This window comes from Labrus mixtus, chromosome 11 (assembly GCF_963584025.1).
Source record: "Labrus mixtus chromosome 11, fLabMix1.1, whole genome shotgun sequence".
Classification (NCBI taxonomy): Eukaryota; Metazoa; Chordata; class Actinopteri; order Labriformes; family Labridae; genus Labrus; species Labrus mixtus.
The window spans coordinates 11791347-11817670 of NC_083622.1; the positions used below are offsets into that span (position 1 = coordinate 11791347).

Consider the following 26324-nt stretch of genomic DNA (forward strand, 5'->3'; position numbering starts at 1 on the left):
CATTAAAATGCTAAGAGCAAAGAATAAATCAGACTGGGAACACGAAGGTGACGTGAATAGGGCGGAGACTGCTGTTTTGAACAAAAGACAAACTGTCAAATGAGACAATCTGAAAGCAGCTCGTCCTCCCCGCCATCTGACGACCAGCTGCACTTCAATGAAATATGACAGCGTTTCAGGGTGATGCCTTCAGCTGCTGTAAATTTTCTTGCTTTCACAACTTAAAATGTATTTGACCTTGCACTCTCGCTTTCATGAAAAGCAAATCAGATCCCGGATACGAAGGCACATCACACTTTCAGTTCTGTTTTACCCATACAGAAGAAGAGCCATAAAACAACTCGATCTCTGGCCTCTTAAAACACGTCTCCAAACTCTTTCCATCTTTCTTTTTCTCCCCCTGTAGCAACCCTTCCCTCCCCTGTCTCACGTCCACATTTCATCTTTTCTAATCCCCTTGACTGAAGAGCAGGAGACCCAGTGGCTCCGGGGCGCAAAACAGGAAGAGAAGTATATTAGAGAGAGGAGAGCGTGCTTGACATGAGGGAAGGAATGAAAATGGAAAGAGAGTGGCTCTCCAGCAGCAAATATAGAGGGGATGGTGTGAGAGCAGCTAAGTGCAAACACAGCTGGATGAATAAAGATGAGAACAATAATCTTCATTAAAAAACCTTTTTTTATTTATTTAGACAAAATAATTAAGTAGAATCAGAACAAAAACATTTTTTAAGATGAAGACGTAAACAAGCCAGAGTCCACACTGCCGTGTGTCCAATGAAGCATGAAAAGGTCAGGTGAGTCCATTTCATGTCATTTTTAACACCAAAACACATCAATAAAAGCAAATAAGAAAGTGAAATTAAACTTGTAACAACCCACAGAAATCACAACCACTTATGACATTTAGTAAAATACAAACACAATCCCCAATAATTCATTTTTAAAACGTTTGCATTTATTAGCTGCGTTTTTAAACAAATGGCACTTTTTCACCTGACGTCAGGCTGGTCTCAAAAATGGTCTGCTGGCTTACACCAGTCACGGTCTTATCAGCGCCGCTGGCATTCAGGGCCGGGTGATAAGTCTTCTTCAGACGGAGCCTGAGGTAGCCGAGGTGAGCCGCCGCAGCAGCAGCAAAGTGCAGCTCAGGAACACAGACATTCAAACAAGTCCTGAATCAGAGAGAGTGTACTTTGTCCTTTAAATGTCCATGCAGCACAGTGGCAATAAGGTTGGTACTCTGAGGCCAAGGTAGAAGAAGAACCGTTTAACTGAAAGCTAATTACAAATCTAAACTTAATCCTAACATTAACCTCGACAGACACCTTTCAAACAGTTCCCTACTTGGTCAAAAGGTAGAAACATCTGTTGTGAAAACATCTGAGGAAGAAGACATTTCATGAATAGCGAGTATAAAGCATCATTAATAAGAAACAGTTTATTGCTTTTTTGTTTGTGAAAAGAATTCAGTTTGTCTATGGCTTCCCCCTGTGAAGTGTCTGTGCACACACACCTTTGTGTACATTACATCGTTGTATTCAGGGGACAACAGTGTAGGGTTGGTAGGGCAGCATCTTTTGCCGTTCGTTGATTGCGTAAATCCAGGAAGGTTTGACAAAGTTCAGATTGCTGTTGTCCATCAGGGCCTGTGATAGACGAGAGAGAGAGAGAGAGAGAGAGAGAGAGAGAGAGAGAGAGAGGGGGGGGGGGGGTGCACGGAGGGGTCATGAAGTGCTCTTGCTGCATTTCAAATGGCAGACAGAAAGAGGTAGAAAGTCTTTGAAAAACAACTCCAAGTTCAGATTGTCAACTAAAACTGCCAATTCAGATTCTAACGAGGCCCTCAAACAGCTCAAAACCATTTCTGACACACAATTTCCCGACACTCCTGGAGTCAGACTGTAAAGGCCGTATAACTCAGGCTCCCACTCTGCTTTACCCCTCGTATTTGATTGTAACTCACAAACTGACTCGTGCTAACTGCTAAAATACAAATGACCATGAAGGCTTCGGGCTTTTCGTGTTGTGTATTAAATGCTCAAATTATGGATTTAACCCCAGAGGTTGTTTCTCAGACAAATAAAAAAAAAAATAGAAAGAGGGCAGACTCACATCTTCAAAGGAGTCGTGCCAGCCCTCACTGGTAACCACAAACTGCACCTTCTCCGTCATGTAGTCCTCAATCGCTCTGAAGCAAAGACAGTTGTGTTTTTACATACAAACATTCAACAGCACGGTTTTTCTTTTCATTACACTTTGGGTCAAAAAGGTTTAATGTGTAACTGTCAGGAGTCTGTCTCACCCGTTAAAGGCTACGATGTATCTTAACAGAAGACGCCTCTCGTTGTTTGGGAATTTGCCGTAGAGGAAAAAGTGCTTTCCACTCAGGAAGTCTGGAAGAAAATGTGAAGATGGAACAGGAGAGAGGCACTGAATGACTTGACTATATTATTATATTATACTATATTATAGGGGAGGAGTAATTGTAGGTGCTCTTTGTTGGGGCGTGAAAGGAGCAGAGTACCATGGAAAACAGAGAAAAATGCTACAAGCGCTCCTGAAAGGTAGGAGCCATCCAATTACTCTCTATCAGTGTTTGTGATGGCTGACAAGGAAAGGAGGACACCTGTTCCTGTGAAAGGAGCGGGTACAGAGAAAGGAGCAGGAGGACACAGAGATGAGAACAAAAGGAGACAGACCTGGGAGCTCTGGGATGGGATGATCCTGTTCAGCCTCAGCGTCTGTGTTTTCATCAGTCGACCCCCCGTATGGATCCTCCTCTTTCACCGTCTTTCCCACTGCTGCTTTCTTCTGTCTGCTCTCGTTCTCCACCCTGTCGGGAGAGGACAGGACAAGGGCTGCTGTTCACTTTGATGCTACATGGTTCGCTGCCTGGCTGCCTCTCAAAAAGATGACACCTCTCTGCTTGTCATCTTGTTTTTTTTATTTTTTATCTTGTCTGAGCTCTTCTTGAGATAGCAGTCGTAGTTACAACATTTTAATGAGCTAAAGAATCTCATAACTTTTATACTTTACTGTAAGTCAGGAAGTTATTCAGTCTACATCCTGTCATTTCACCTTCACTTACGGTGACTTTTGGCCATAATAATTATTGAACGATTATCAAACATGAACCTAAGTAAGATTTAGTTCATTTGTAAACTTGTTGTGGACCTATCAACCCTTATATGGAGATCTCTGGTATCTTTGATTAAAAGCACTTAAATGCCAAATGAGTCAAAGGAAATGTCAAACCATCCATCACTCTGCAGCTCAGGGATTTCAAAACGTTTTTTCTGCACCTATAAGGGCAATCTCAGAGTTCACTACATGAGGCAAGACAGGTTTATAAAAAAATTTGCAAATCTAACTACAGCGAATGTACGCCTCATTTCCACTGACGTATATATGTACGGAGGCGAGTCAAGCGAAAGTCCATTCATTATGGGAATGTCCGTGATATCTGATGTGCCTGGGAAACTCGTCCCCTCTGTAATATTTCACTTCGGAATGTGAGTCGGGCACGTAAAATTGTTTAACTATTTCAGTGGATTTCAGAGAGACTGTATGACAGTGTGCTAGCTTAGCTGACTATCTGCGATTCCCTTCAAATTAGTTGCAAATGTTGATTGAAGGATCAAAAAGAAAGTTTTTTTAAAGGTGTATTTTTGGGCCTTTATTGGAGAGACAGAACAGTGGGTAGAGATAATGGGGAATGACATGTGGGAAAGGAGCCACAGGTCGGATTTGAACCCGGGCCGTCCGCTTGGAGTGCTATGCCTACGTACTAGGGTGCACGCAACAACCACTAGGCTTCTGGTGCAACTTTTAAAAAAAATAAGATTTATTTTTGGGCTTTTTGTGCCTTTGTTGGAGAGATAAGACAGTTGATAGTCTAAAATCAGGGAGAGATAGCGAGTGGGGAACAACGTGCGTGAAAGAAGCCACAGGTCGGACCTGAACCTGGGCTACCCACTTGGATGACTATAGCCTCCGTACATGGGGAGCACGCACATACCACTGTGCCACCAGCGTCCCTGGTGCACCCTATTAATCTACTTTTAACATTATTTTATTAGTCAATTTATTGAACATGTTAAGAAAATAAACGCACGTGATCTGAGTATATTATGTTAATCTGCTCAAATATGGCTATACTTTATACACTCTTCATCAGGTTCCATAGATGAACACATACACCTCCTTGTTTAGGACTCATCTGAATATTTACGGATCTACGGACACCAGTCACATACGTAAGTGGCGAGGAGGCGTTAAGTTCATGTTTGCTTACTGTGCAATGATTAATTAGACCAAAAGTCATTGAACGCAGAATTACTGGCATATTCAAAAACCACAAAGGACACAGGAAAATAAACTCCTCCACATTGATGTTTCGTACACCATTTTCAGTTTTGTTTACCTCCGAAGCTCGTCCTCTGTGTCCACGGCCGATCCATCATCATCCCCTCCTGTGAAAGGAAGTGCTTATTTGTCAAAGTGGTTAAATTGACCTTAAAAAAAATGATGGATTTTAATGAAAGAAAAGGTCTGGAAATAGAGAATGTGAAAGAGAGAATGCTGCCAAAATGTATGTTTATACTTCACCATGTAAGTTTACTGATAAAATACCATCACTGCACTCCAGCCCTGTACTTACACTTCCAATAATCACTTCTGAATGGTTACATCTGCTTCCTTTCTGGATGTTTTGGGGGAGTCTATTCTTTCTTTTTGTTGTTGTATAATGCCGAGGTTTCTTGTAGAGATGGGACTGATTCGGTCTTATATCGGTATCAGGTCTGATATTGAGGTAATTTACATATCGGATTTTGGACTGACGGCGCCGCATCGCATCACTCATCAAGCAAGATGGTTGGGCACTTTAAATTTCCTCCGCTCGCACAGTCTCACTTTGAAGACGTTCAGACTGAACTGTAAGAAGTGCCAAACAAAACGTCTCCATGACGACGTTCAGACGAGATGTAACAGCTCCCTCTTTATGTTAAAAGTACAACTCTTACACTTCAGTTTTAAAGATTTAATTTGGAAAAACCTGACAGTTGTTGCCGCTTCCTGTTTGTATGCTCAGCCAGCACAATGCTATGCCATGTTTACTACAGCTTTGTGCAGCTTTACACATAACACCAACAACAACAACAACACTATTAGTTATGATAATAAAAATATTGGTATCGGTACATGTGTATCAGAATCGGTTGGGAACTGAAAAAAAGTGAATCGGAAACAGCAGGTGAATTCACCTTTCTATGATGAACCATCAGGAGTTCACAGGCTGTGACCTTGCTGCTTACACTGTCCGTTACCCTGCCATAATGTTCTGTCGAGGGGGAAAGAGAAGACGCGTGCATTAAACAGCCGCCTCCCTGTGTGTGTTTGTTGGCTCACTGTTTGTTGTGTCTCCACGCTCATGCCTCCCACCACTTTACTTCTGGCCTCGCATTAACATAGAAATGAGAATCATGCACAAGTCCCTTCACATTGATCACGTCTCGCTTTTTATTTTTTCGCGTCTCCGTCCACCAGCGTCTACAGTCTTGTTCTTTTCACGGTGGCCTCGTCCACTCATCCATGTCCAAGTGTTTCACTGAGGTGACCCTCTAATTTGACTGAATTGCTTCCCGCAGGCCAAAAACAATTACAATTCACAACGGGTTCTAAAAAAGCCCACACACAACTAAGCAAGAAAATAAATGAAAAAATAAATGTACTAGTTTATTTTCTGCTTCAATTATCAACAATACTTTATCTAATTAAAAGGGCAGTGAACCTTGTTTGGTTATCGTTTCCTTCTTAGTGACTGAAAAATGATGTTTTCCTTTTTCTCAATGGATTCTTGATACAGAGATTTGAAAAGGATGAGACTGAGGTTGTGTAGAGGAGAGATTTTTATCTCTTTCAACTTGGAAATTGAACAAATACAGGAGAGAAAAGATAAACAGAAAACAGAGGAATTCATAAATGGTAAATGGACTTGGGCTTGTATAGAGCTATTTTAGTCTCCTGAATGCTCAAAGAGATTTTACACTGCAGGTCACACCTACACATTCACACACTGATGGTAGAGGCTGCTGTGTAAAGAGTCCATCAGAATTAAATCCATTTATGCACATTCATACGTCGCATATGAAGCAGCAGGAGCAACTTGGGGTTAAGCGTCTTGCCGAAGGACAAATTGAACATGTGGCGGCAGGAGCTGGGGATCGAACCCCTGACCTTCTGGTAGGGAGATGACCCACTCTACCATTGACCCACAGCTGCCACACAAAAATGAGACGTTAAAGGTTATGAATTTGATTTTTGTTATCTTTTATCTCTGTCAGATCTGGAATATAAGTTGGTATTAGTTAAATAAAAGTGATTGCAACATGCTATTGTTCAAATCTATATTGTCCAGATTGTTGATGTAAAGCAGTCTTCAAATATTAATATTAAATAAGAAAGGTCATGCTCGTTGATCTGCAGCGTTGCATTTAAGCACACGTGTCTCAAATGCCTTAAAGAGCCCATATTCTGCCCTTTTTGGGGTTCTTATATTTAATCTATGTACCTACTTTTGTACGTTCATAATAGATAAAGTCCGAAAAAAGTGTCTGTTTTCATGTACTGCTCCTCCTTGCTCCCTCTCTGCTCTGAGTCTGTCAGCTACGCTCTGCTGAGCCCCCACTGTTAGACCCCACGTGGGCCAAGTCTGCTCTGATTGGTCTGCCGATCCGCTCTGTCGTTATTGGTCAGTTGCTCAGCAAGTGTCTCGGAAATTTCAACATGAGCTGCAGGGCTTGCCACAACGAGCCAATGGGCTTAGATCAGTGATCTCACACTGACAATGACGTTGGACTGACAAATTTTTATCGAGGGGGGCTAGAACCGAGCGTTACACGCAGCTAATGCTACAGCTAACAGGAGGACGTAGGAGAAGCTGCGTTTCCGCGGACTTTGAATTTTTGCACATAGATGTGCCTAAACATGCACAGGACACTTGGAAAACACACTAAAGGGCATATAAAACCAGAAAAAGCATAATATGGGACCTTTAAATCTGCATCCAAACATGCTCACAATGACAGCAGGTGTTTTTGGTCCAAAGGGACTTTTTCACCGATCCAATGGTAGTTGGAGGAGCTGCTTCTTTTTTTCCTGAACTTTGAAAGATGTTAAGATGAAAATAGAGGAACTATTGGGGCGCCGGTAAATCCAACCTGTGGCTCCTCTCCCTGCATGCTCTCTCTCTTTCTCTCTCCTCAACTCACTGTCCTATCTCTAAACAAAGGCATAACCCCCCCCCCCCCCCACCACGATACACATTTTAAAATAAATAAATAAATAAATAGAGGAACTATTTGAACTTCTTCTACAAACAAAATAATCTCCAAACAGAATAGGAAATGTTTGCTGATTGATGTAGTGTATATGTAAATATAGTATAATTCACAATAATGTAAAAAGAAAAAAACAAGTAAATAAATCAGCAACAGCTAATAACCCACCCCTCAAAATGGACCTACTAGTGTAGAACTGGACCAACATCTCTTTTTTTACTCTGTTTTTATCCTTTAACCCACCTTTCCGACGATGGTGTTGGCTTGCGATACGGAATAGCTGCTTACACATTTACCAGTTGAAGGCTGGATATTTACTCTCCATTACGCCTCATCAGAAATGTGTGACTCAGGGAGGCAGAATGATAGGTCAAAGTCGTTCCATCCATGATGGGCCATCAGAGACACAACAGAGAAGCTGACAATGTATAACAGCGGAGACGGCAGGGCCGAACACCACTGTGTGTGTGTGTGTGTATGTGAGGCACCTACCTTTTTTTTTTTTTTTTTTACATGTTGTGCCTCTCGTGCTTCTGCGCTTTAACACAATATGAAATGACACGCTGGGACAACAATATCACGTTGCAACTACAAAGGCGTAATAGTGGAGAAACTTGGTTAGAGCACCGTTGTTTAATCGCTATGTGTAAAGGTCGAATGGACAGATGATTAGAACCCTTGCCTCACAGCGAGGAGGTTACTGGTTCAAATCTGGCAGACATGAGCCTCTCTGTGTGGTGTTTGTATGTTCTCCCCGTGCATGCGTGGGTTCCCTCCGGGTACTCCGGCTTCCTGTCTCCTTGTCTCCTTGTCTGTCTCTATATCTCACTATCCCTGTGACTGACTGGCAAACAGTCCAGGGTGTACCCCCGCCTCTCCCCAATGACAGCCAGCCTACACATAGTCTTGTGGAAAACTGTTTAAGATTTTCAAAGGATGTCATTCTTTAGCCACTTTTCACAACAATAAAGTACTTCCTCTTATATTATTCAAACAAAAGCCTGGAAACACTGGAATGCTCCATTAAAGTAGTTTGGTTCCAACCTGATTCATCAAGGTCAGTGGAGCCCCCGTACTCATCTTCATCCCTCTTTTCTGGGGTCTTTTTGGCCGTCACTTTTCTCTCCTGCTTCTGAGGAGTCTGCAAGAGTAAAAAAGGATGAAGCATTTTAACTCACTGAATGTTACCAAACAGGTAAAAGCATTCTTCAATCTTCAATTGGACAACTATTTTAGAGATTCATTTAAAAAACAGATTTACCTTTGTGTTCACTTCCTCTTCACTTTCTTCGTCCACTTCCATTTCACTCTCCGAGCTCGACTCGGCACCATCCATCAAATACCTGCAGCAAGACAAAAAACAGGTCAACAAAAAGTGTCATGATGATTAAAGGCCAGAAAGAAAAGAACGCCTGTGCAATTTATCTTGCTCGGGATCAGCTTCACTCGTGCAATGTTTCAAACAGCAGTGGGCCTTTGTCAGGTAATAGTGGAATAATAGCAAGGTAACATTTTTCACCAGACATTCGATGTTTAAAAGATTACCTGTAGCCGAGAATACTTTGCATTTTTCACACTGGGAGACGAGGCTGATCTACTGCAGGGGGAATAAAACGCCAAAATGTGTCACTCAGCTAAAATCCAGAACCGCTGAGTCATAAATCAGGCTTTGCCCCTGCACGCCCTTAAATCTTTATCCTTTTTTTTACAGTCATTTATTTAAGAAGACATCGGCAAATTAAACCCTTTTATGATGCTTTCACACTTACACAAAACTCCTGATAAAACTGACACAAATGTATTTATTTATTTATTTATTTTTTTTTGTGTGTGTGTGTGTGTGTGTGTGTGTGTGTGTGTGTGTGTGTGTGTGTGTGTGTGTGTGTGTGTGTGTGAGCTGAATATGTGAACTCAACCAATCACTGCGAGTGGTGGTGACTTTTATATCCTGCAACCAACGCACCACTATAACATGTATGTGCAACCAGCGTGATCTAAATGCATGTAATTAAACTTTCTTTCTTTATTAGGATCTCCATTAGGATCAGCATAATACACTGACTATTCTTCCTGGGGGGAAAAAAGTCTTGTGTGTGCAATTTTACAATTCACTTAGCAGACGCTTTTATTCAAAGCGACGTACACCAGAGAGTAAGTACAACACAAGCAAGGATCTAGAAAAAAGGGAACAATGTCAGTAAGTGCAAACAATTAGCTTTGAGTCTGATCAGACACACAGGTGCTGACAGGAAGTACACAGAGGCAAAGCACAACATTGACGGCAGTTCTTGAGAATCAGTATAGAAACCATCTTAAAAGTCGTCGTTATCAAACTAAACCATCGTCATTACTATCAACAACATCAATAATATTGAGACAATCGTCATCATAATCATTAAGGTCGTAGGTATTCAGAAAGAGCTGGGTCTTTAGTTTTTTCTTAAAGGTGCAAAGGGACTCTGCAGATCGAATGGAGTTTGGAAGTTCGTTCCACCACCAGGGGGCGACAGAGGAGCTGTTTTTTTTCAAACGTCACGTCTTGTCTCTTGAAGCTCCACATTTTTTATATATTGGGGTTCATTTGAATGAAGACTGTGAGCTTAGCTAGCATGATGGATGAAGACAAAAGACTGAGGATGAAGACTTTTGTAAAAAGAGCCACACTTTTTTTTTAATTATTCTGGATTTAAGAGAGACGTGTTACTTACATGTGTACTATGTCAAACATAAACGACTCATATTGCAATGCTAATGTACAAACAATAATTCGTTTTTTGTTAACTGGAAGGAATATATCATAATATAATATCCAACAATTTGAGAGCACAGGGCTGTAGAGCTTTCCTGTTTTGTGCAGGCCTAATGCTAACATGGTAATTTTTAATCGTGGCAGAAAATGGAAAGTAGTAAAACCTGCAGGGCTCGACATTATAACTGGCCCGCTGGCCCGGATGAATGAGTCCGGCTGATTGCACATTCAGCTGGCCCGCTCGGGCCAGTTAAAATACTCCCTGAAAAAAAATAGACTGTAACACGTTCTCAATTTCACAACGCTTTCCTGTCATACCGGTGTTTTGTCAGTAATTATTTAAAAAAAGTTGCACTAATAACTGCTACAGCATCACTGCTGTCCCTCCCGCGAGCGCACACAGATTTTAGCGCAGGTTTTCTCCAATAAAAAACAAACAAACATCAGATCCCGACAAAAGCCGGGCTTAAATCAGTATTCAAAGGAAAAAAATCACCAGAAGAGTCGAGAGTGACAGCAGGGCATCTTAGCCCTTAAGAGAGCTCCTAAAGCAAAGATCTAAAGATGAAGAGTTTCTCACAGAGAAGAAAGAAGGAGAGAAAGGTGATCAGAAGAATTCCAGCTCTATCACAGCCTCATATTAATATCAGATTAAGTAGACTCTTACAGTTACCAGCATGGTGAATAAACATGAGCACATAAATATAAGAAAAATACAAAATATTTGATATAATTAGAGCTCAATTAATTAAATAACAGTTGTAATTTACTCTTGCATCAGAATGGTTCAAGATTAAAATGGTGACCGTTATTCTTCGAATCAAAAGTAACGTTCCTGGGCCAGTGATTACAATGGTCGGGCCAGTGATCTTTGAAAACTAGTGGCAAACTTAACTTAATGTCAACCCCTGACCTGTAAAGAAAAATTAAATCGTGCAAGATGAAGGGAGTTCCCGGTTATAACAGAGACCCTGACTCACGCTGTGATGTTCTCTACAAAGGTTAGAAAACGAATAAAAGCTCAATGATGTGACAGTAAAACAGGGAAATGGATGTATAAAACATACTCCTGCACACACACGCACACATGAGGTTCAATGAAGATGTGACACTTCTCACTACCCTCTCCATATTTCCCTGTGGTCACCATAAAGTCACCTGGACATTATCAGATTAGAGACGTGAAGTGCAGGGAGTCGGATATCAGCATTAAGGTTTTATCATTTGTGTTCACACCATAGGGAGACATTTCACTGACCTATGCCTGCTTGTTTCATAAAAACTCAGGAAATTGGAGAATGAAGGAGGATGCTGCGGGCAAGGGGAGTGATTCAGTTGCTTATGACAATAAGGTACCTGACCTAAAAGGACCGACCAACGAGCTGGATCTGATTTACCTGAAGTGAACTTAAGAATTGCTTTGTTTGAGACTTTGCAGAAACTTTGGATCACTGATTAATAGGGATGAAACAATTCACTCAACTCACGGTACGATACGATTCAAGATGCTGGGTTCACGATTCTCTCATGATTTATTTTACAAAATGAGACTGTAGACATATTATGAGTGAAAAAGATTCCTTTAGGGGCTGCAACCCCACTTTGTGTGGTTTGGCCTTCGAATGTTGTTCTCTCAACAAGGGGAGGTGATTGGAGTTTCTCATTGTGGTGTCGATTAAATGCTGCATCATGTTGGTTGTGCTAGTTGTGTAGTTCCCCGTCTTCTTGTGATATTTGCACACAGTTTTTGTCTCGTCTGTTATCTTCTCACCTCTTTCATTTATTGTCTCAGAGAAGCCAAAATGCTTCCACACCTCCGATTTAAAAGACGGTGGTGCGTCCTCAATTTCAAAATCTTGCTCTGCCAACCGCCTCTACTCTGCAGCTGCTGACGCTCACCATATTATTGCGATTCATTTTTCAGCGTACCGATGTGAAACTTGACACCCTTGAATCGATTTCACGATAATCTAATCTAAACGACATCCCTACTGATTTATTGTTTTGACAGCGTTCTCTAGACTTGAGTGTTGATCTTTAATTGTGGAAAACATCAGAAGACTATTCAATAATATCACTATCACTCCGACCTGAGATTTATAACTCATCACTGTGAGCTGTATGAGAAGATGGGTTGGCCTTCTCTTGAAGAGAGGAGATACAAACATTATTTTTATAAACAGAAATTTCAAGGCCCTTATTGGAAAGATTCCACCTTACATCACAGACCTGTTGGAGTGGAATTCGGGCCCCTACATGTTCCTTCTGATTGGCTCGTTCCTAAAGTACCCTGAGCTTTCACTGAGCAGAATTTTCTTTTGATGCCCCAATTTCATGGACCGCCCTCCAACAAACTCTAAACATTAGAGTTGTTCCCTCTATTGCAGAGTAAGGGATTTCTAGACACTTTGTTTTGAATTGTAACTGTTTTTGATGGATCTCGTTGGTTTTTGTAATCGATTTTCAAAATGTCCTTTCGAGAATAAATAAAGGTTTGATTGATTGAATAACAGAAACAACTGTGAGGTTGCACTCGAGGTATAATCACGACTCATTCTGGTCATTTTAACAATGTCCATGAATTATACTAAATCGTAATAATGAACTTTTATAGAAAGTTAAACTTGAAAAAATCTTACAAAAGGACAACCGTCGTTTGTAGCTCATGTTTGCTTTGAAGTTATAAATCATGTAAACTTACAACAGCCATTCATTTTTGTTGCTGTTCTTGTTTTTAGGGTTTTTATAGCCTCTTTTCTTCAAAACTACTTTTATGTTCCCTTCAGATTTTGGACAAAAATCAGTTGAGATCGCAAGCCTCATTATGTCTATATTTTCATTTTTGGTTTATGATTGCTGCATGGTGAGGCACAAAGATGCAAAAAGGAAACTGCTGCCCTGCATATCAAAACAAAATAAGGAAATGTAAAATCTGTATCTCTAGTTGTTCTTTTAAGTCATTGCTACACTGATTCTGCTTTGATTGATTATTTAAGATACCAGAGTCGGATCAGAAATGTATTTAATGCGTGTTTCGTTTGAGATAGAGTGAGATAAAAAAAAAACATGTTTGTCTACTGAAAATCAGGAGAGACATTTCTGACCCTTTTTTTGAAATTTTTACAGACCAATCAACTTACAAAGGAAAATATTTGACCTTAATACATTTCAAAAGTCAACCCTAACGACTCCGTGTTAAGAATACAGACACAGCTCTCACTTTGGATTTCTGAGTTTCAGGTGGCTTGTAGTAAAAACTCTTTACCCCATACTCCCGCAACACACACACACACACACCCCTCCCCTTTTGTTTTCTTTGGAGCCTCCCCCCAGAGACCAGGTGAGTGTGTTCGTGAAGTAGAGTGACAAAGAGAGAGCACGAGCTGACTTCTTATGACACCTTGGTTGTCCTTAAGTTATATACTGAGGTAAAGTCTGACATTAAATTGTATTCTTATTTTCAATGTATACACCCACATTTCAGAGAATGTACGGTCATGACAACTTGCCTCATAGTCATGGAAAACTCAGCTTTCCTTACACACAGGTAGAATTTGGGGGGGGGGGGGGGGGGGGCTCCAAGGACTAGAGGTTGGGAACCACTGCCCTACAAGGCATGAGGAATGTATTTCCTTCCTTCCTTAGCCTAATGCCACAAGTCAGACACACAGAAGCAGATGAAGTGGATGGATGAATAGTTGGCAGATTCATTGATAAGGAAATAATCATAAACAGCCTGAAACTTAATGCATTTTTAAGTCTTCGCTGCTCTGCATACGTCAATATGAATGGATGATGATGAATATGGATGAATGGACGAGAACTTTTAGAACGTGCCGTACAATAAATATGGTGTGTGCTTGTGCCGATATGTATTCTAATTTTGCTCATTCCTCTCGGGTGCTGCGGGGTCTAATTCTTAATGAAAAATCTGATTAGTTATTCAGTTTTATTGTGGCAGGGAAGTGGCAGAGCTGCTTGAGTGTTTTCTGCTCTCCTCCCTCAGCATCTCTAAATCCTCACTGATTGCATAATGTGCATGAGGAACGCATTTCTGGGCTGCTTTGATGATGTCACTCTCTTTAATATATACCCTACACAAGTACCTATGCATGTTATGAGCTGAAAGAGGCGGCGGGTTTGCCTCTGTGGTAAAGTATATGGATGATGCATGATGGAGCAACAGTTTGAGAGTGTCAGTGTGCATATTTGTTTGGTACTCGTCATCATCAAAGTAAGTGGTTCCTTTTTAATTACCCATAGCAGATGCAGCTTTTAAATAAAGGATACATCATCAAAGCTGCACACTCAACAAGCTGCACAATAGTGGTGCTGGGCAGGGGAATGGATTACTTACAAAATGAGAAGGGCGACAAGAGGAGGAGGTGGTGGAGGCGAGGGATCTTCAGCTCAGATATTGGCTGAGGAAAGCGCCCATGAGGGAGGAATGACGACACAGGCTGCTGTTAAGTGCACTTTTTGAGACTCAGATATTATTAAAAAACAAACAGCAGTCATTATTTTAAAAGCGCTTCACATTACTCTCCCGCCTCTCTGCACAGCTCGTAAACACACAAAATAATCCCATCAAAAATGTAACTCAGACGTTCTGTATCTGAAGACAAAGAAGAGGAGAAAATTCCCTAGCACCTACGTCTTATCTCGAGATTTATCCTGCTGAAGTCATATCAAAATATCGAATTATACTCAGAGGAAAGCACAGAAATAATCGGGCTGAGACAGTTCTTATTGTGCGCTTTGGCTCAACTCGGGGTGACACCTGACAATTCTTTCTCATCAAAGAATAATACACCAATTATTTTATAATTGGATCAATTTTCCTCTGAAAAAAATACAATAATTCTGTGAAGGATGACGTTGACACCCATGCTGACAACATCAGATTGGTTGTTGTGTGCACCCCACACTCCAGAACCCAGTGAAGTTTTATAAACATGCAGAATCAGAAAGCATCAAGTCCTCATGTTTCAAAGTGCAGCTGGAATCAGCGTATGAATTGCATGCTTTAGCTACCACTGATTTTTTTTTGTTACTGACTCACAAAGTAATCATTTCACAAGTTGTATCAAAAAAGACACACTTCCTTTTAGTTTGTACATAAATCACTCTCCTCAGGATTGGCAAAGAAAAAAGAAGACAAGGTTTGACAGCGAAAGTTAAAATAGAAAATAACTGAGCGAGGGAGAGAAACATAGAAATGTGGTCTGTTGTTCTGCTGCTTAGTTTCCACAATATTTCAACAAACTTGACAGTGGGCAGTTGTTTGCCTGAGGTAAGATAAAGCTAAACAAATCCACTTTGAATAAGATCGTTGTGGGAACAAATTTTTGTTATGCATGCAGCAAGAGGACACTTTGAGTCAGCAACAAGTCCAAAATGCTTACTGAGAGGATTTACTTTACACTTTGTTTCCTGGTAAAAAAGATATACTGTATAATTATTTAGTTTCTCTCATGTTTGACAATGAAAAGAAGTCATGGTTGTTCAACAGGTGATTCCCTCTGTCAATTAAAAACCTCTTCTCGGAATCAGCAGTTAGGTGTACTAGACGTCAGCATTAAAACTGATTTAGATCAACATCGGCTACTGACATCAGTTCATGAGACATGATTTGCTGATGTGCCAATGTTTGTCAACAGGCTTCATCCAGGAGGAGCTGCATGTGTGAGGGCAAACAGCAGAATTTTTCCGTCGGACTTCACCCAGAGTTTCCCTTCTAGACCCTTAGTCATTTTTTCTGCAGCAAGTCCGAGTTGGCTGATGTGAGAACGCCGCAGGATATTCTCCGGGGTAAATGCTCTCTGCTCTTTTGTCGATATTGTGATTCCGCTGAACTACATGAAGCATTGATATGAAGGCAAATATTCTCATTATAGCATTGTATAGCGGACTCTGTTTCTTTGTCCATGTCATATCTCAACTTAGCAGAGTTGAATCGATATCGAAGCATATTGCTCAATATCGAATGGAATCAATATCGAATCGTGACCCAAAGAATCAAAATCGAACTGAATTGTGGACAATACCCAGCTCTACTGATGTCTGTGGTTTCCCATGTTTTTAAAATCAGTTTGTAAGATTTGTAAATCGTCTTGTGTGTAGCCAGCCTCAGCTTTGCTCCAAGAGAATTTAAAAAAAGATATTTAGACTTGTGAACCAGCAGTAGTATCATCGAATATTATCTATAATATGTTTTAAAGTAGCTAACAACTATGTAAACTTTGTCAAGCTATGTCAATTGCTGAAAGTCGGACTTGATGCTTTGGCAGTTTTTAGGGCTTGCATATGAAAGGAACAGGTCAGTGTCCTTGGATAACCCTGCAGAGCCTGGTGGGACATGGTTAACCGCTTTGAGTCAGACACAATCAGTACAGACCCCAAAAGTGTGAAGAAATTCCCATAATGATAAAATGAGCTGAAAACTGTATTGGGCAGGTACTGTACTATTCCCATAAATTTAGACTTTCCATCGCCAGTATGAGAACTCCATTATTCAGTGGACAGATTTTGGTTGATCGTTGACAGGGGACCTTGATGTTTCAAAAGCTCCCCCTGTAATGAGGCATATAATTAGGGAGCTGCTGGAGCCGGCTGGGCTGAATTTGTGATCACAGCAGGCATCAGCTGCTCAAGGTTACAATGTTCTCTCAAGCAAGTGGGCACCACAGCTGTGAGAGGTGTATTTTTGGACGCTTCAATCAGCGGGAGTGCTGAGTGCAGATTGTACTATGCGGAGGTACAGACACGGCTTAGGAGAACGTATTAATCAGATGTGGATTCAGTCGTCGGACACATGCTCAACAGACCGCCGCCCTGGTGTAATGACCCTTCAACAAGACACCGAATCGCATCCAGATGTTTCTGTGGCCGAGCCATGACCCGGGCCTGTCAGCTGCACTGTTACAACTGTAAAATTGTGTCTTCTCTCAACTGTATTTTGTCTCTTACCGTTTAAAGGAGATATTCTGTTTCCTCTTGTGGCAGTCCATCACCCATTCCTTCCGTACGATGATGCCCCCTGCTGATTTCACTTGGCTGTACTTGGGGGTGTTTGCAAAGGCACAGCTGGAGATTAATGGGTAGAGAGACACACACACACAGTTACATCACTAAATAGAGGCTGACGAGGGCAATAGTTGGCTCTGACAGCAGAGTTCAAGAAGCAATCAGACTGAATTACTGAGAGTGCTAACAGGGCTGTTACACAATCCTGTAATCTGTTGTAATGATTACAAAAAAACAACCACAGCTCAAAGTCTCTGATTGACAAACATCTCTCGAACAATAGGGGTTTATTACATTATATTTATTTTCTCAATATCATATAGATGTCCCACGTATTCCTTCCACATCGATGATGTTACATGAATAATCAGATTTTAGATTCACTGAGTGCAGCAATAAAAATGTGTGATTGAGGTTTTAATCTTTTCCATGGACTGAGAAGAAACCTGTCAAAACTCATTTTTATCCAGTCTGCTTTTCAATCTGTTCATCTCTCTTTAATCTCATCATCAACAGTCTTTAGTTTCAGGAATTATTGATGTGTTGGCTTATCTACAAAGCTTTTGCTTCATATTTTATCTCTTCTTTTTGTTTTTAAGAGGCATGTTGCTGGACTATCCTTGCCGACAGGGGTAGACTGAAGTGAAAAGAAGAGTTATCTGAAGCTGTGGTGGGAAAAAAACTTTCCCACTTTTTCTTAATAATTTGCAAAAATCTGAATAAGCTACAACATCTTATCAGGATATGTAGCCAGTGAAATAAAATATAAATGTTAGTGCACAGATGATAACATCTGGGCAATTTGTGGACAACTACTGTAAAAACCAGAATATAAATCGCATTGGAATATAAGACACAGTGTGATGTAAGAGGTCTCCCAGAGAGGAGATCTATTGTGTTCAGTGAAAGTCTACAACGTGAAGTTTCTGTACAGCTCTGTTAGTGATCGTTTGTCTTTGATTTGCAGAGTTTCCACTCCTACAGACTAGAAGCCTACAGACCCACAGCCCACGAGTCGTACTGCCCACCCCCGCTGGTCACTTGTTACCTTTGATATAGGACTCTTTCAATCAGAAGTGCGCTCCACAAGGTTTATTTACGGAACGATATACCACAGTTTTCATGAAATGCATGATTATGACCTCGCGAGGGAGAAAAGATGTTCAAGAGTCGTGCAGCCAGCCGAATCAGTGTTGCTATGTTTCCCAGCACAGCGTGCACTCAGCTCTCAATACACGATGAATGGGGATGAACAGGCTGTCTTCTTTTAAGTCCCTTTTAAAAACTTGCTGATTTAGACTCTCTTTTTGTGGATTTTAGGGTTTGATTTTTTTATTACTATGTGTTATGTAAAGTGCTTTGTAACTTGTTTTGAGAAGCATTATACAAATCATGTTTTTATTATTATTATCATACTTACATGAGATGTGTGGCGTCAGGTGTCCAGTCGGGTCTGTATTTGGCTCCCATTTCCAGAGCCTTATCCCTCAGCTCCCCTCTGAAGGGGTTTTGGAAGCCGCTGAGGACAAACACCACCCCCTCCATTGTCCGCTTGAATGGGACTTGCGGTGAGCTCTGGGATTGTACTTTCTGTTGTTTGGGTTTAGGTTCGGGTTTGGGCTGGCCCTCTCGCTTCTTCTCTGCAGATTTCTGTGCCGGGGAAGCTGGAGAGAAGATCGGGAAAATCAAGGATGTGCTGATACATTGATAAACTCTAAGCTAAGATTAACAGATGGGTTACCTTTGGCAGTGCTGGCGCTCGGTGTGCTGGCTTGACTCGGTTTTTGTTTGGGGGTCGCAGCTTTGCTCTCAGGTGAGCCAGCCGGGCTGATTTTCTTGGAGGGTGGAGGAACAGAGGAAGACTGTCTCTCTTTGCTGAACTCAAACTTTCTTTTCACTGTCTGCTAGAAGGGAACAATACAAGTAAGTAACTTAAAATGTAACACCATTTTAGAATTGAAAAAAATGACATGGCTCTGTATGTTTAAGACTGGTGCTTCAGACTTTAGGTTCAGTATGTCTACAAAATGTCACAATAAATCTCACACTAGTCTAACGCACTGGACTTTAGGGGTGAAGCGTGCTTGGTTATGGTACGGATTGACTAGTGCAAGTATGCCTGGAAGAATAAAGTGAAGAGAAAAAAATGTGAAGCAAATGCAAAAGCTTTGTAGATAAGCCAACACATCAATACTTGCTGAAACTGAAGACTGTTGATGATGAGATTAAAGAGAGATGAACAGATTGAAAACTTTAGCACAGTGGGTAAAATGAGTTTGGACAGGTTTCTTCCAAATGTTTGTAAAAGAAAACAAGAAATTAATAAATATTGGTTGTATAGGATTAATATTTTTTTTTTTCATGCATCAGTATTGTTTGCATTTTTTCTAGTATTGTATCAAAGTTCAGATTCTGGCCCAATGGAAACCCTAACTACACTTTTTTTCTACATTTTAGTTTAACTTTCGTCCTTTTGGTTTGTGAAGATTTGAGAACAAACACATCGTCAACCAGTGGAGCACATGCATTATTTATTGAAATGCAAAGGAGTCGTTCAATGTGTCAAAATGCTTTTTTAACGTGCATTCATTTAGCAGACTAGACAGTCATTTAAAGTCAAAATAAAAACATTGATCTCTTCCTAACAAACAAACTTTCTTGCCTCTGTGTCGTCTCTTCTCTCTCTAAACTTTCCTGATGTCTAAATAAAGCCCTGCTCATTAACGTAGCAGCTGCTTGATGGCTGTCCTTCAGTGATTTAAGTGATGCCGGTGTTTAGTACCTGTGGTGAGGCAGAGCTGGAGGAGGAAGCTTGTCCTGATGTGTGGGAGCTGCCACCCGCCTGCAGGGCAGCAGCGGCGTAACTCAACTTCTGACTCGGAGGAGACACTGAGGAGTAGAAAGTGTCGGTGAGGGAACCAAGTAGCTCGATAATAAAGAATGCCTTTGAAATCATCTCGTCCCTCTTTTGTCTCCTGGCACACTTCAATGAAGCTTAATTAGCGGCGACGTGATTAGCACTTTATTGTTAGCAGGACCACAAAGAATTTAATTTGGCTGCAGCAGCTGGTTGATGTGAATAAATGGATTAACCTTTAGGCGAAGAACTGGACTTTGCTGAATTATCCCGACTGAAGAAGAGGCTGCCAGGCTGAAGGCTGGGCCCTGATGAAGGAGACTCATCCTTCACCCTGAACTGTCCCAGCTTTGTCAGTTTCTGAAGGAGAGAAGAAAGTGACGTCAAGTGCCAAATGAGAAGATAAAGGTAGCACAAAAAGGCTTTAACTTTAGGGACAATCCCATGAGTTATAAAGTTTTGAAGTTCTCAGGATGGATTGAGATGCGAGACACACAACGATGAGATGATGTAGTAAAAATGTAGGAACATCTCATGTGGTTCATGTCAAGGGAAAGCTGCACATGTATTAATTATTGTAACATGCTCCGTAAGACCGTCTTCTTAAAATGAACTTAAAGTCATGCCGACACTGAAGAGGGCATCATGATGACATCTATCTTTGTTTTATTTTTATGAGGCTACATCCGTCTTGTTCTACGTGTGTTTTAATATTCAGTGTCGAATAACATGATAATGAAACACTCTGCCTACTGTCTTTTCTTTTCCCATGTGGGAGAGTTTCAGTGTTTGTGTTCTCAACTTTGAACTGAAGAAAAAGAGAAGGCAGCAAATTTACACGAGAATATGTACAAAAAAAAGAAAGGTCCCAGTGTAACGGGAGAATAATTGAACCTTACACTAGAGGGCTCATCTTTTTAACATTCTTGTGCACAAGCTCAACTCAGAGAGCAGCCCCAGCAGGGACATTGTACGCCGCTCCAGTATGAAGTTACTGCATTCTCTGCTTGACTCGCCAAGCATAGCCGTGAAAGTAAGAAGCATCAATGACTTACAGCCACTGTAACGTAGTATCTGCTGGACAAGATTGTTCCATTCATCTAGTTTATAGTGCAGTAAATTAGGAAAAATGCGTTATTTGCAAGGGCACTGACACTCCATACCAAACATGTTTTGCACCATAAATCACCATGGGGGATAATCCTTCAACCACGAAGCCTTGAAATAAACATTAATTAATAGCTAATTGTGTGATCAGAAGGTGGAACTGTTTTTTGGTCCAATTGAGGCGTATACATGCAGTGTTAGCCTCAATTGGACCCAAAGTGGCGAAGACGTTCTTCACATGCTCTTCAGTTTTCACACCGCATGGAGTGCTGGTAGCCTAGTGGTTAGTGAGCGCACCCCATGTATGGAGGCTGTAGTCCTCAGAGCAGGCGACCTGGGTTTGAATCTGACTTGTGGCTACTTTCCCACATGTCATACCCCACTCTCTGTCTCTCACTGATTTATGACTTTATTTGTCTGTCCTATCTCTAAACAAAGTCATCAAAAGCCCAAAAGTAAAACTTTAAAAAAAATAAGTCAAACAGCATAATTGTATAGAATAGCAGAAATCACGCCGACGTCTACCTCTGGATATCACAATAAACTAGAGGGATTGCATTTTTACCAGAAGCACAGCTTTGGATAATTACAAAATGTACAGCGCTTTAAAGGTGTCCATGTTATACTGTTCCTAAAACTAAAAAGCTGTATTGTGTAGGGAAAGTTTCTGTCTGGCTTGTGTGGTAACGGTAGAAAATTACATGTTTGACATGTTTGGATTTGTTACATGAAAAAAAATGCTTTTAATATTGTTTGTCAAAGTCTTGAAAGGCATCATTCATATATAATCCTAAAGCTCAGAATCAAAACAAGCATGTTGATCAACGGCCAGCACTCAAGGTCTCATGTGAAAAGATAAAGGAAATAAAGACACATCTATGGGCATTCTTGGTTTTAAGAACAAACTTACCGGTGAAGATGTTGGAGGTTCATTTTTGTCAGGCGGAGACTGAAACTTAATAAAGGCCAGTCCATATGCGATGTGCTACAAAGTACAAAACACAAAATCCTTTAATATCACCAGTAACAGGGCACACATGGTTATTAGTGGTTTTTATTTTTTTTTACTTAAGTGCCCTAAACAGTGTTTCCCCCATATACGGTTAATATTAATGTACGGAGCATGAGTGACATTAACCCATCTGTTCCTGCAGGGGGCTCCGGAGTCTCATTGATGGAGGTCGTCATGCTGGGAATGCTGACTCAGCCTAAATTTTAGTCAACCTAATGACCCCTAGGTCTCAGAAACTGGGCTGCCACACCAAAAAAATGGTAGGGGAAACACTGCTATAAGTATCAAAGTGTAACTACTACACACAACATAAACGTACACAGGTGCAGACACACGGCTTCAAGACAAGTACATCCTTATTGTGGTGTGTGTGCGTTTGTGTGTGCGTGTGTGTGTAGAAATATTTTGTATCCTATGTGGACTTCTCTTGTATTGCTGTATAACTGCCTGGGCTCTCACCTTGCTGTACGGCTGGCTACACACAATTTTCACTGTGTCCCACTTCTCCTGTGCTGAACTCTTCTGCAGCTGGGCGGGTCCAAAGAAACGTACCCGGTTCATGTTGGTGCCGTTACGGCTCTCCGTGGGAGACATGAAGGAAGACGTAACCAAAAGGACCTAAAAAGTGTGTGGGTGTGGTGGGGGGGGGGGCAAAGAATATGTGAAAATAGTACAGAGCAGTTTCTTATGGCAACAACAAAAACAGGAGATATTGCTGTGAATACCTCATAGTCCTGGTCTCTGGTAGCTGAAGAGTTCCCCACCAACACCTCGATGAAAGCTGAACCTTCATTCCCGATATCAATGCTGTGCACCTGCTCCTCCTTCTCGAACTGAGAAAAAAAACCAGCTAGAGTTATTGAAGCTTACAGAACATACATTAAAGACGTTAAAGATTAAAACAAATTTCACCAGTACCTATGTCTTAACACATTAATGGAGAAGTAAACATTTACAGCAAATAAACAAACATGGGAGCACAGACAGAATTTTCTAATACAGTTCTTAGTTTTACTCTGTATACTCTCCTATAGAGCCCGACAGATTAAACGGCCATCCGATAATATCGGCCGATATTAGCGGATGAAGTGACTATGGGTATCTTCTAATTTAATCTCAGATTCACCAGTCGAATATAATTTCATTTCAGTTTCATTTGATTACACGAGCAGTTCACATTGATTACAAAAAGCATCATCACTCTTCAGACTGTCAAGCGTTGATGCACGTAAATGCACAGTTACTTTCCAGTGTGTGACCATCTTGTCTTCGTTATACTTTATATCTTTAACACAAGTGTTGGATAACTACATTTGATGGATAAGCACACTAAACGTGTATATCTAAATATATCCATCACTAAAGTTGAACATAGATCTAAAAAGAGATATCGGCCGATTTAGCGGTATTGGATTTTATCTCTCCCTCATATCGATATGGCCCAAAACATCTCATATCTGCCGGGCAATACTCTCCAAATCAAAAATATTGAGATAAAAAAGAGAACAAATATTTCCTTGGTACATTTTTTACTGTGAAGATTTAGAAAATAAATTGTTCACTAATTTTTAAGTTACTGGAAATCTTCTTTTACCAAAAGCAGTTTTTAAATCTGATGAATTGACATTCAGCAATAAAGCACCTAAAGAATATAATCCTCTTCACAAGGATTTTATTACCTGTAAATGTTCATATTTATCTTTGCTGTGTAAGGAGACTGAGAGTGTTTTGAAATGTGCCTATAAATGATCATTATTAGTATTAGAGCTGACTGACTCCTGATGTTAGATTTGATATGTCAGGTATTCTTTCAAAACCAAACAGGAGATCTCTTTTCACACAACTAGTTTATTTATTCCACAAACATTATCTGTTGTGTTTATTTGTCTGTATATTATGTGCTGTTCCATACGACCTTTTGTAAAGCACTCTAACCTGCTTTTGTATCATACAGCCCTGAAAAAAGTGGAACAGAGATTGAATTAAATACTGAAGAGCAGAGACAAGTTTCTCTCTAAACAAGAGAGTACGGCCACAGATTCTTTCACATTTTCTGCGTAACCTCTTTATTCATTCTGTCAGCCTGAGGAAGGAGGTGAAAAGAGACAAAAATGCGTAGGATTTGTTCTCGTCTCCGGGCTTAATGCTTCGCAGGAGCTGCATTTTGAACCACCTGGAGACAACCAGCTGTCTTCTATCTGTAACTGTTCCCCGAGTATCATGTCTTTGAAAAAGTAAGCAAAAACAGTGCCCAAAACGCTGTGCAAGTTTAGAAACCAGCACAAGACCATGCACACTTTTAAAAAGATAACCTCTCCCTCTCTGAGCAAAACTCAAAAACCACCTGCATATCAAAATACGCAACTGAATGTATTTTGAAATGGAACTCTTTATTTATTTAATGGTATTTAAGGAGCATTTTTATGTGTTACTGTTATTGATTCAAAAACAGGTTAGTTATCATGCACATGGGGCGGCTGTGGCTCAGTTGGTAGAGTCGTCGCCTCTCAACCGGAAGGTCGAGGGTTCGAGCTCAGCTGGGCAACATGTCCGATGTGTCCTTGGGCAAGACACTTAACCCTGAATTGCTCCCTATGCTTCAGTGGCGGTGTATGAATGGGATTAGTTACTTCTGATGATACTACATAGCGATCACTACCATCAGTGTGTGAATGTGTTGGTGTGACCTGCGGTGTAAAAGCGCTTTGAGTAGTCGGAAGACTAGAAAAGCACTATATAAGCTCAAGTCCATTTACCATTTACCACATCTTCATATTGGGCAGATGGCTGTTTATAAAAGTGACCTGTGTGACCCATGTAAATGGATAAATGGACTTGAGCTTATATAGCGCTTTTCTAGTCTTCTGACTCAAAGCGCTTTTACACCGCCTGTCACACCAACCCATTCACACACTGATGGTAGTGATGATCGCTATGTAGTATCATCAGAAGTAACTAATCCCATTCATACACCGCCACCGAAGCAGTGGGAGCAATTCAGGGTTAGGTGTCTTGCCCAAGGACACATCTGACATGTTGCCCAGCTGGGGATCGAACCCTCGACCTTCCGGTTCCGCCCCATGTGGATTTTACTTGACCATATAATTTTTGGTCCATAACGCCCAGCACTAAGAGACATGCACAATCAGCTGGGCGAAAAAAAACAAAGGCTGATAGCAGGGCAATTCAAAACCATGTTTAAAAAAACATGTAGAAATGTCTCAGCTAGTTGCAGTAAGATCGAGCTTCACACTTATAATGGTTAAACAAACTTTGCTATGTAACTGCACTGTGAACCCTAGTGGGAGTAGGAGGGCACACACATACCTGCAGAATGACTGAGGTCTGCTTCTCCCCAGGTCTCGCTGCTTTCCACTTTCTGTAGGTGTCGGAGCTCAGCAGGTTGTCTGCCTTGTGAGTCTGCGAGACATCATGAGACAAGTAAATCCATAAAGCGTTTAAGCCTTTAACTTCCATTATTACACATTTCATCCAAGTGGGAGAAAAGGGACTCACGGTGTCTTCGGTGCTGCAAGAAACGACGTGCTTGAGTTTGATTTCTGGCATGTTGTTGTTGTTGTTGTTGTTGTTGACTGGAGTAAAACGCCAGTGTGAAAGAAGATAAACAAGACAGGCGCTTGTCTTTCCTCTTAACGCTAACTTAACCAGTTAACAATACACTAACAAAGGACACGTCCCGTTTAGACACAGTAAACAGAGCGTTGAAAAGTGAGATAAATAGACTTCGTTGCAACGTCAGAATTAGCGCTGGCTAAAGGGTTAGCATGCTAGCTAACAATAGGCAACTTTTTCCTGGTTTGCCGGATGATTTTAACACCTCAAGAGCCGCTACGCACACACTGTTGGATTTATTATGCACACGAATAACAGTCGTTTAGTTTGCATTTCATTAAATATCAGAAAACACACAATATGTGTTTTTATTTTAAGGTAAATGTGCGTGGTGGCGAACTCATATTCCCACCAAAAGCGTGATGAGTAATCGCACACTTTGACGTCACATCCGGCATTCAGCCTGTCCAGCGAATGAGAGCTTTTCTTCTTCTTCTTCTTCTTCTGCAGAGAAAATAATCGCATAGCAAGAGATTTGTCGCTACCTGTCGTTCACATTTCATATCGGTTAAGAAATCTTTTGAAGAGATCAACACTTGTCTCGTAATACAATATATTTTCCACTACCCAGACAGTTTAAATGCTATAAATGCCACTACT

The 26324-nt window shown here is 40.9% G+C and overlaps 1 protein-coding gene across 4 annotated transcripts; it reads right to left on the reverse strand.

Moving 5' to 3' along the window:
* Positions 1-664: 664 nt before the first annotated feature.
* Positions 665-26108, reverse strand: xrcc1 (X-ray repair complementing defective repair in Chinese hamster cells 1). 4 transcript variants are annotated; one of them, XM_061050050.1, is made up of 18 exons: positions 25710-26108; positions 25608-25679; positions 25419-25511; positions 22817-22924; positions 22551-22709; positions 21990-22064; positions 20209-20332; positions 19898-20004; positions 18857-19019; positions 18536-18779; positions 17059-17175; positions 8602-8683; positions 8385-8481; positions 4424-4472; positions 2700-2833; positions 2303-2393; positions 2113-2188; positions 665-1646 (listed from the first exon to the last, which is right to left on the reverse strand). In XM_061050050.1, the coding sequence occupies exons 2-18, from the start codon at positions 25656-25658 to the stop codon at positions 1539-1541; spliced, it is 1878 nt and encodes a 625-aa protein (XP_060906033.1). In that variant the 5' UTR covers positions 25659-25679; positions 25710-26108; the 3' UTR covers positions 665-1538. The 4 variants fall into 4 exon arrangements, with proteins under 4 accessions (XP_060906033.1, XP_060906034.1, XP_060906035.1 ...); XM_061050051.1 differs by lacking the exon at positions 25710-26108 and having other exon boundaries at positions 665-1172; positions 1514-1646; positions 25608-25696; XM_061050052.1 differs by lacking the exon at positions 25710-26108 and having other exon boundaries at positions 18857-19016; positions 25608-25696.
* Between the last annotated feature and the right edge of the window lie 216 nt (positions 26109-26324).

Excerpts from the sequence above, each read along its gene's own strand:
- xrcc1 (XM_061050050.1), bottom strand. The coding sequence starts at position 25,658 with ATGCCAGAAATCAAACTCAAGCACGTCGTTTCTTGCAGCACCGAAGAC. Across the intron at positions 4,473-8,384 it reads CACTGACCTTGATGAATCAG|GAGGGGATGATGATGGATCG; the intron begins GTTGGAACCAAA and ends TTCCTTTCACAG. Across the intron at positions 2,834-4,423 it reads ACAGAGGACGAGCTTCGGAG|GGTGGAGAACGAGAGCAGAC; the intron begins GTAAACAAAACT and ends CTCTCCCGACAG.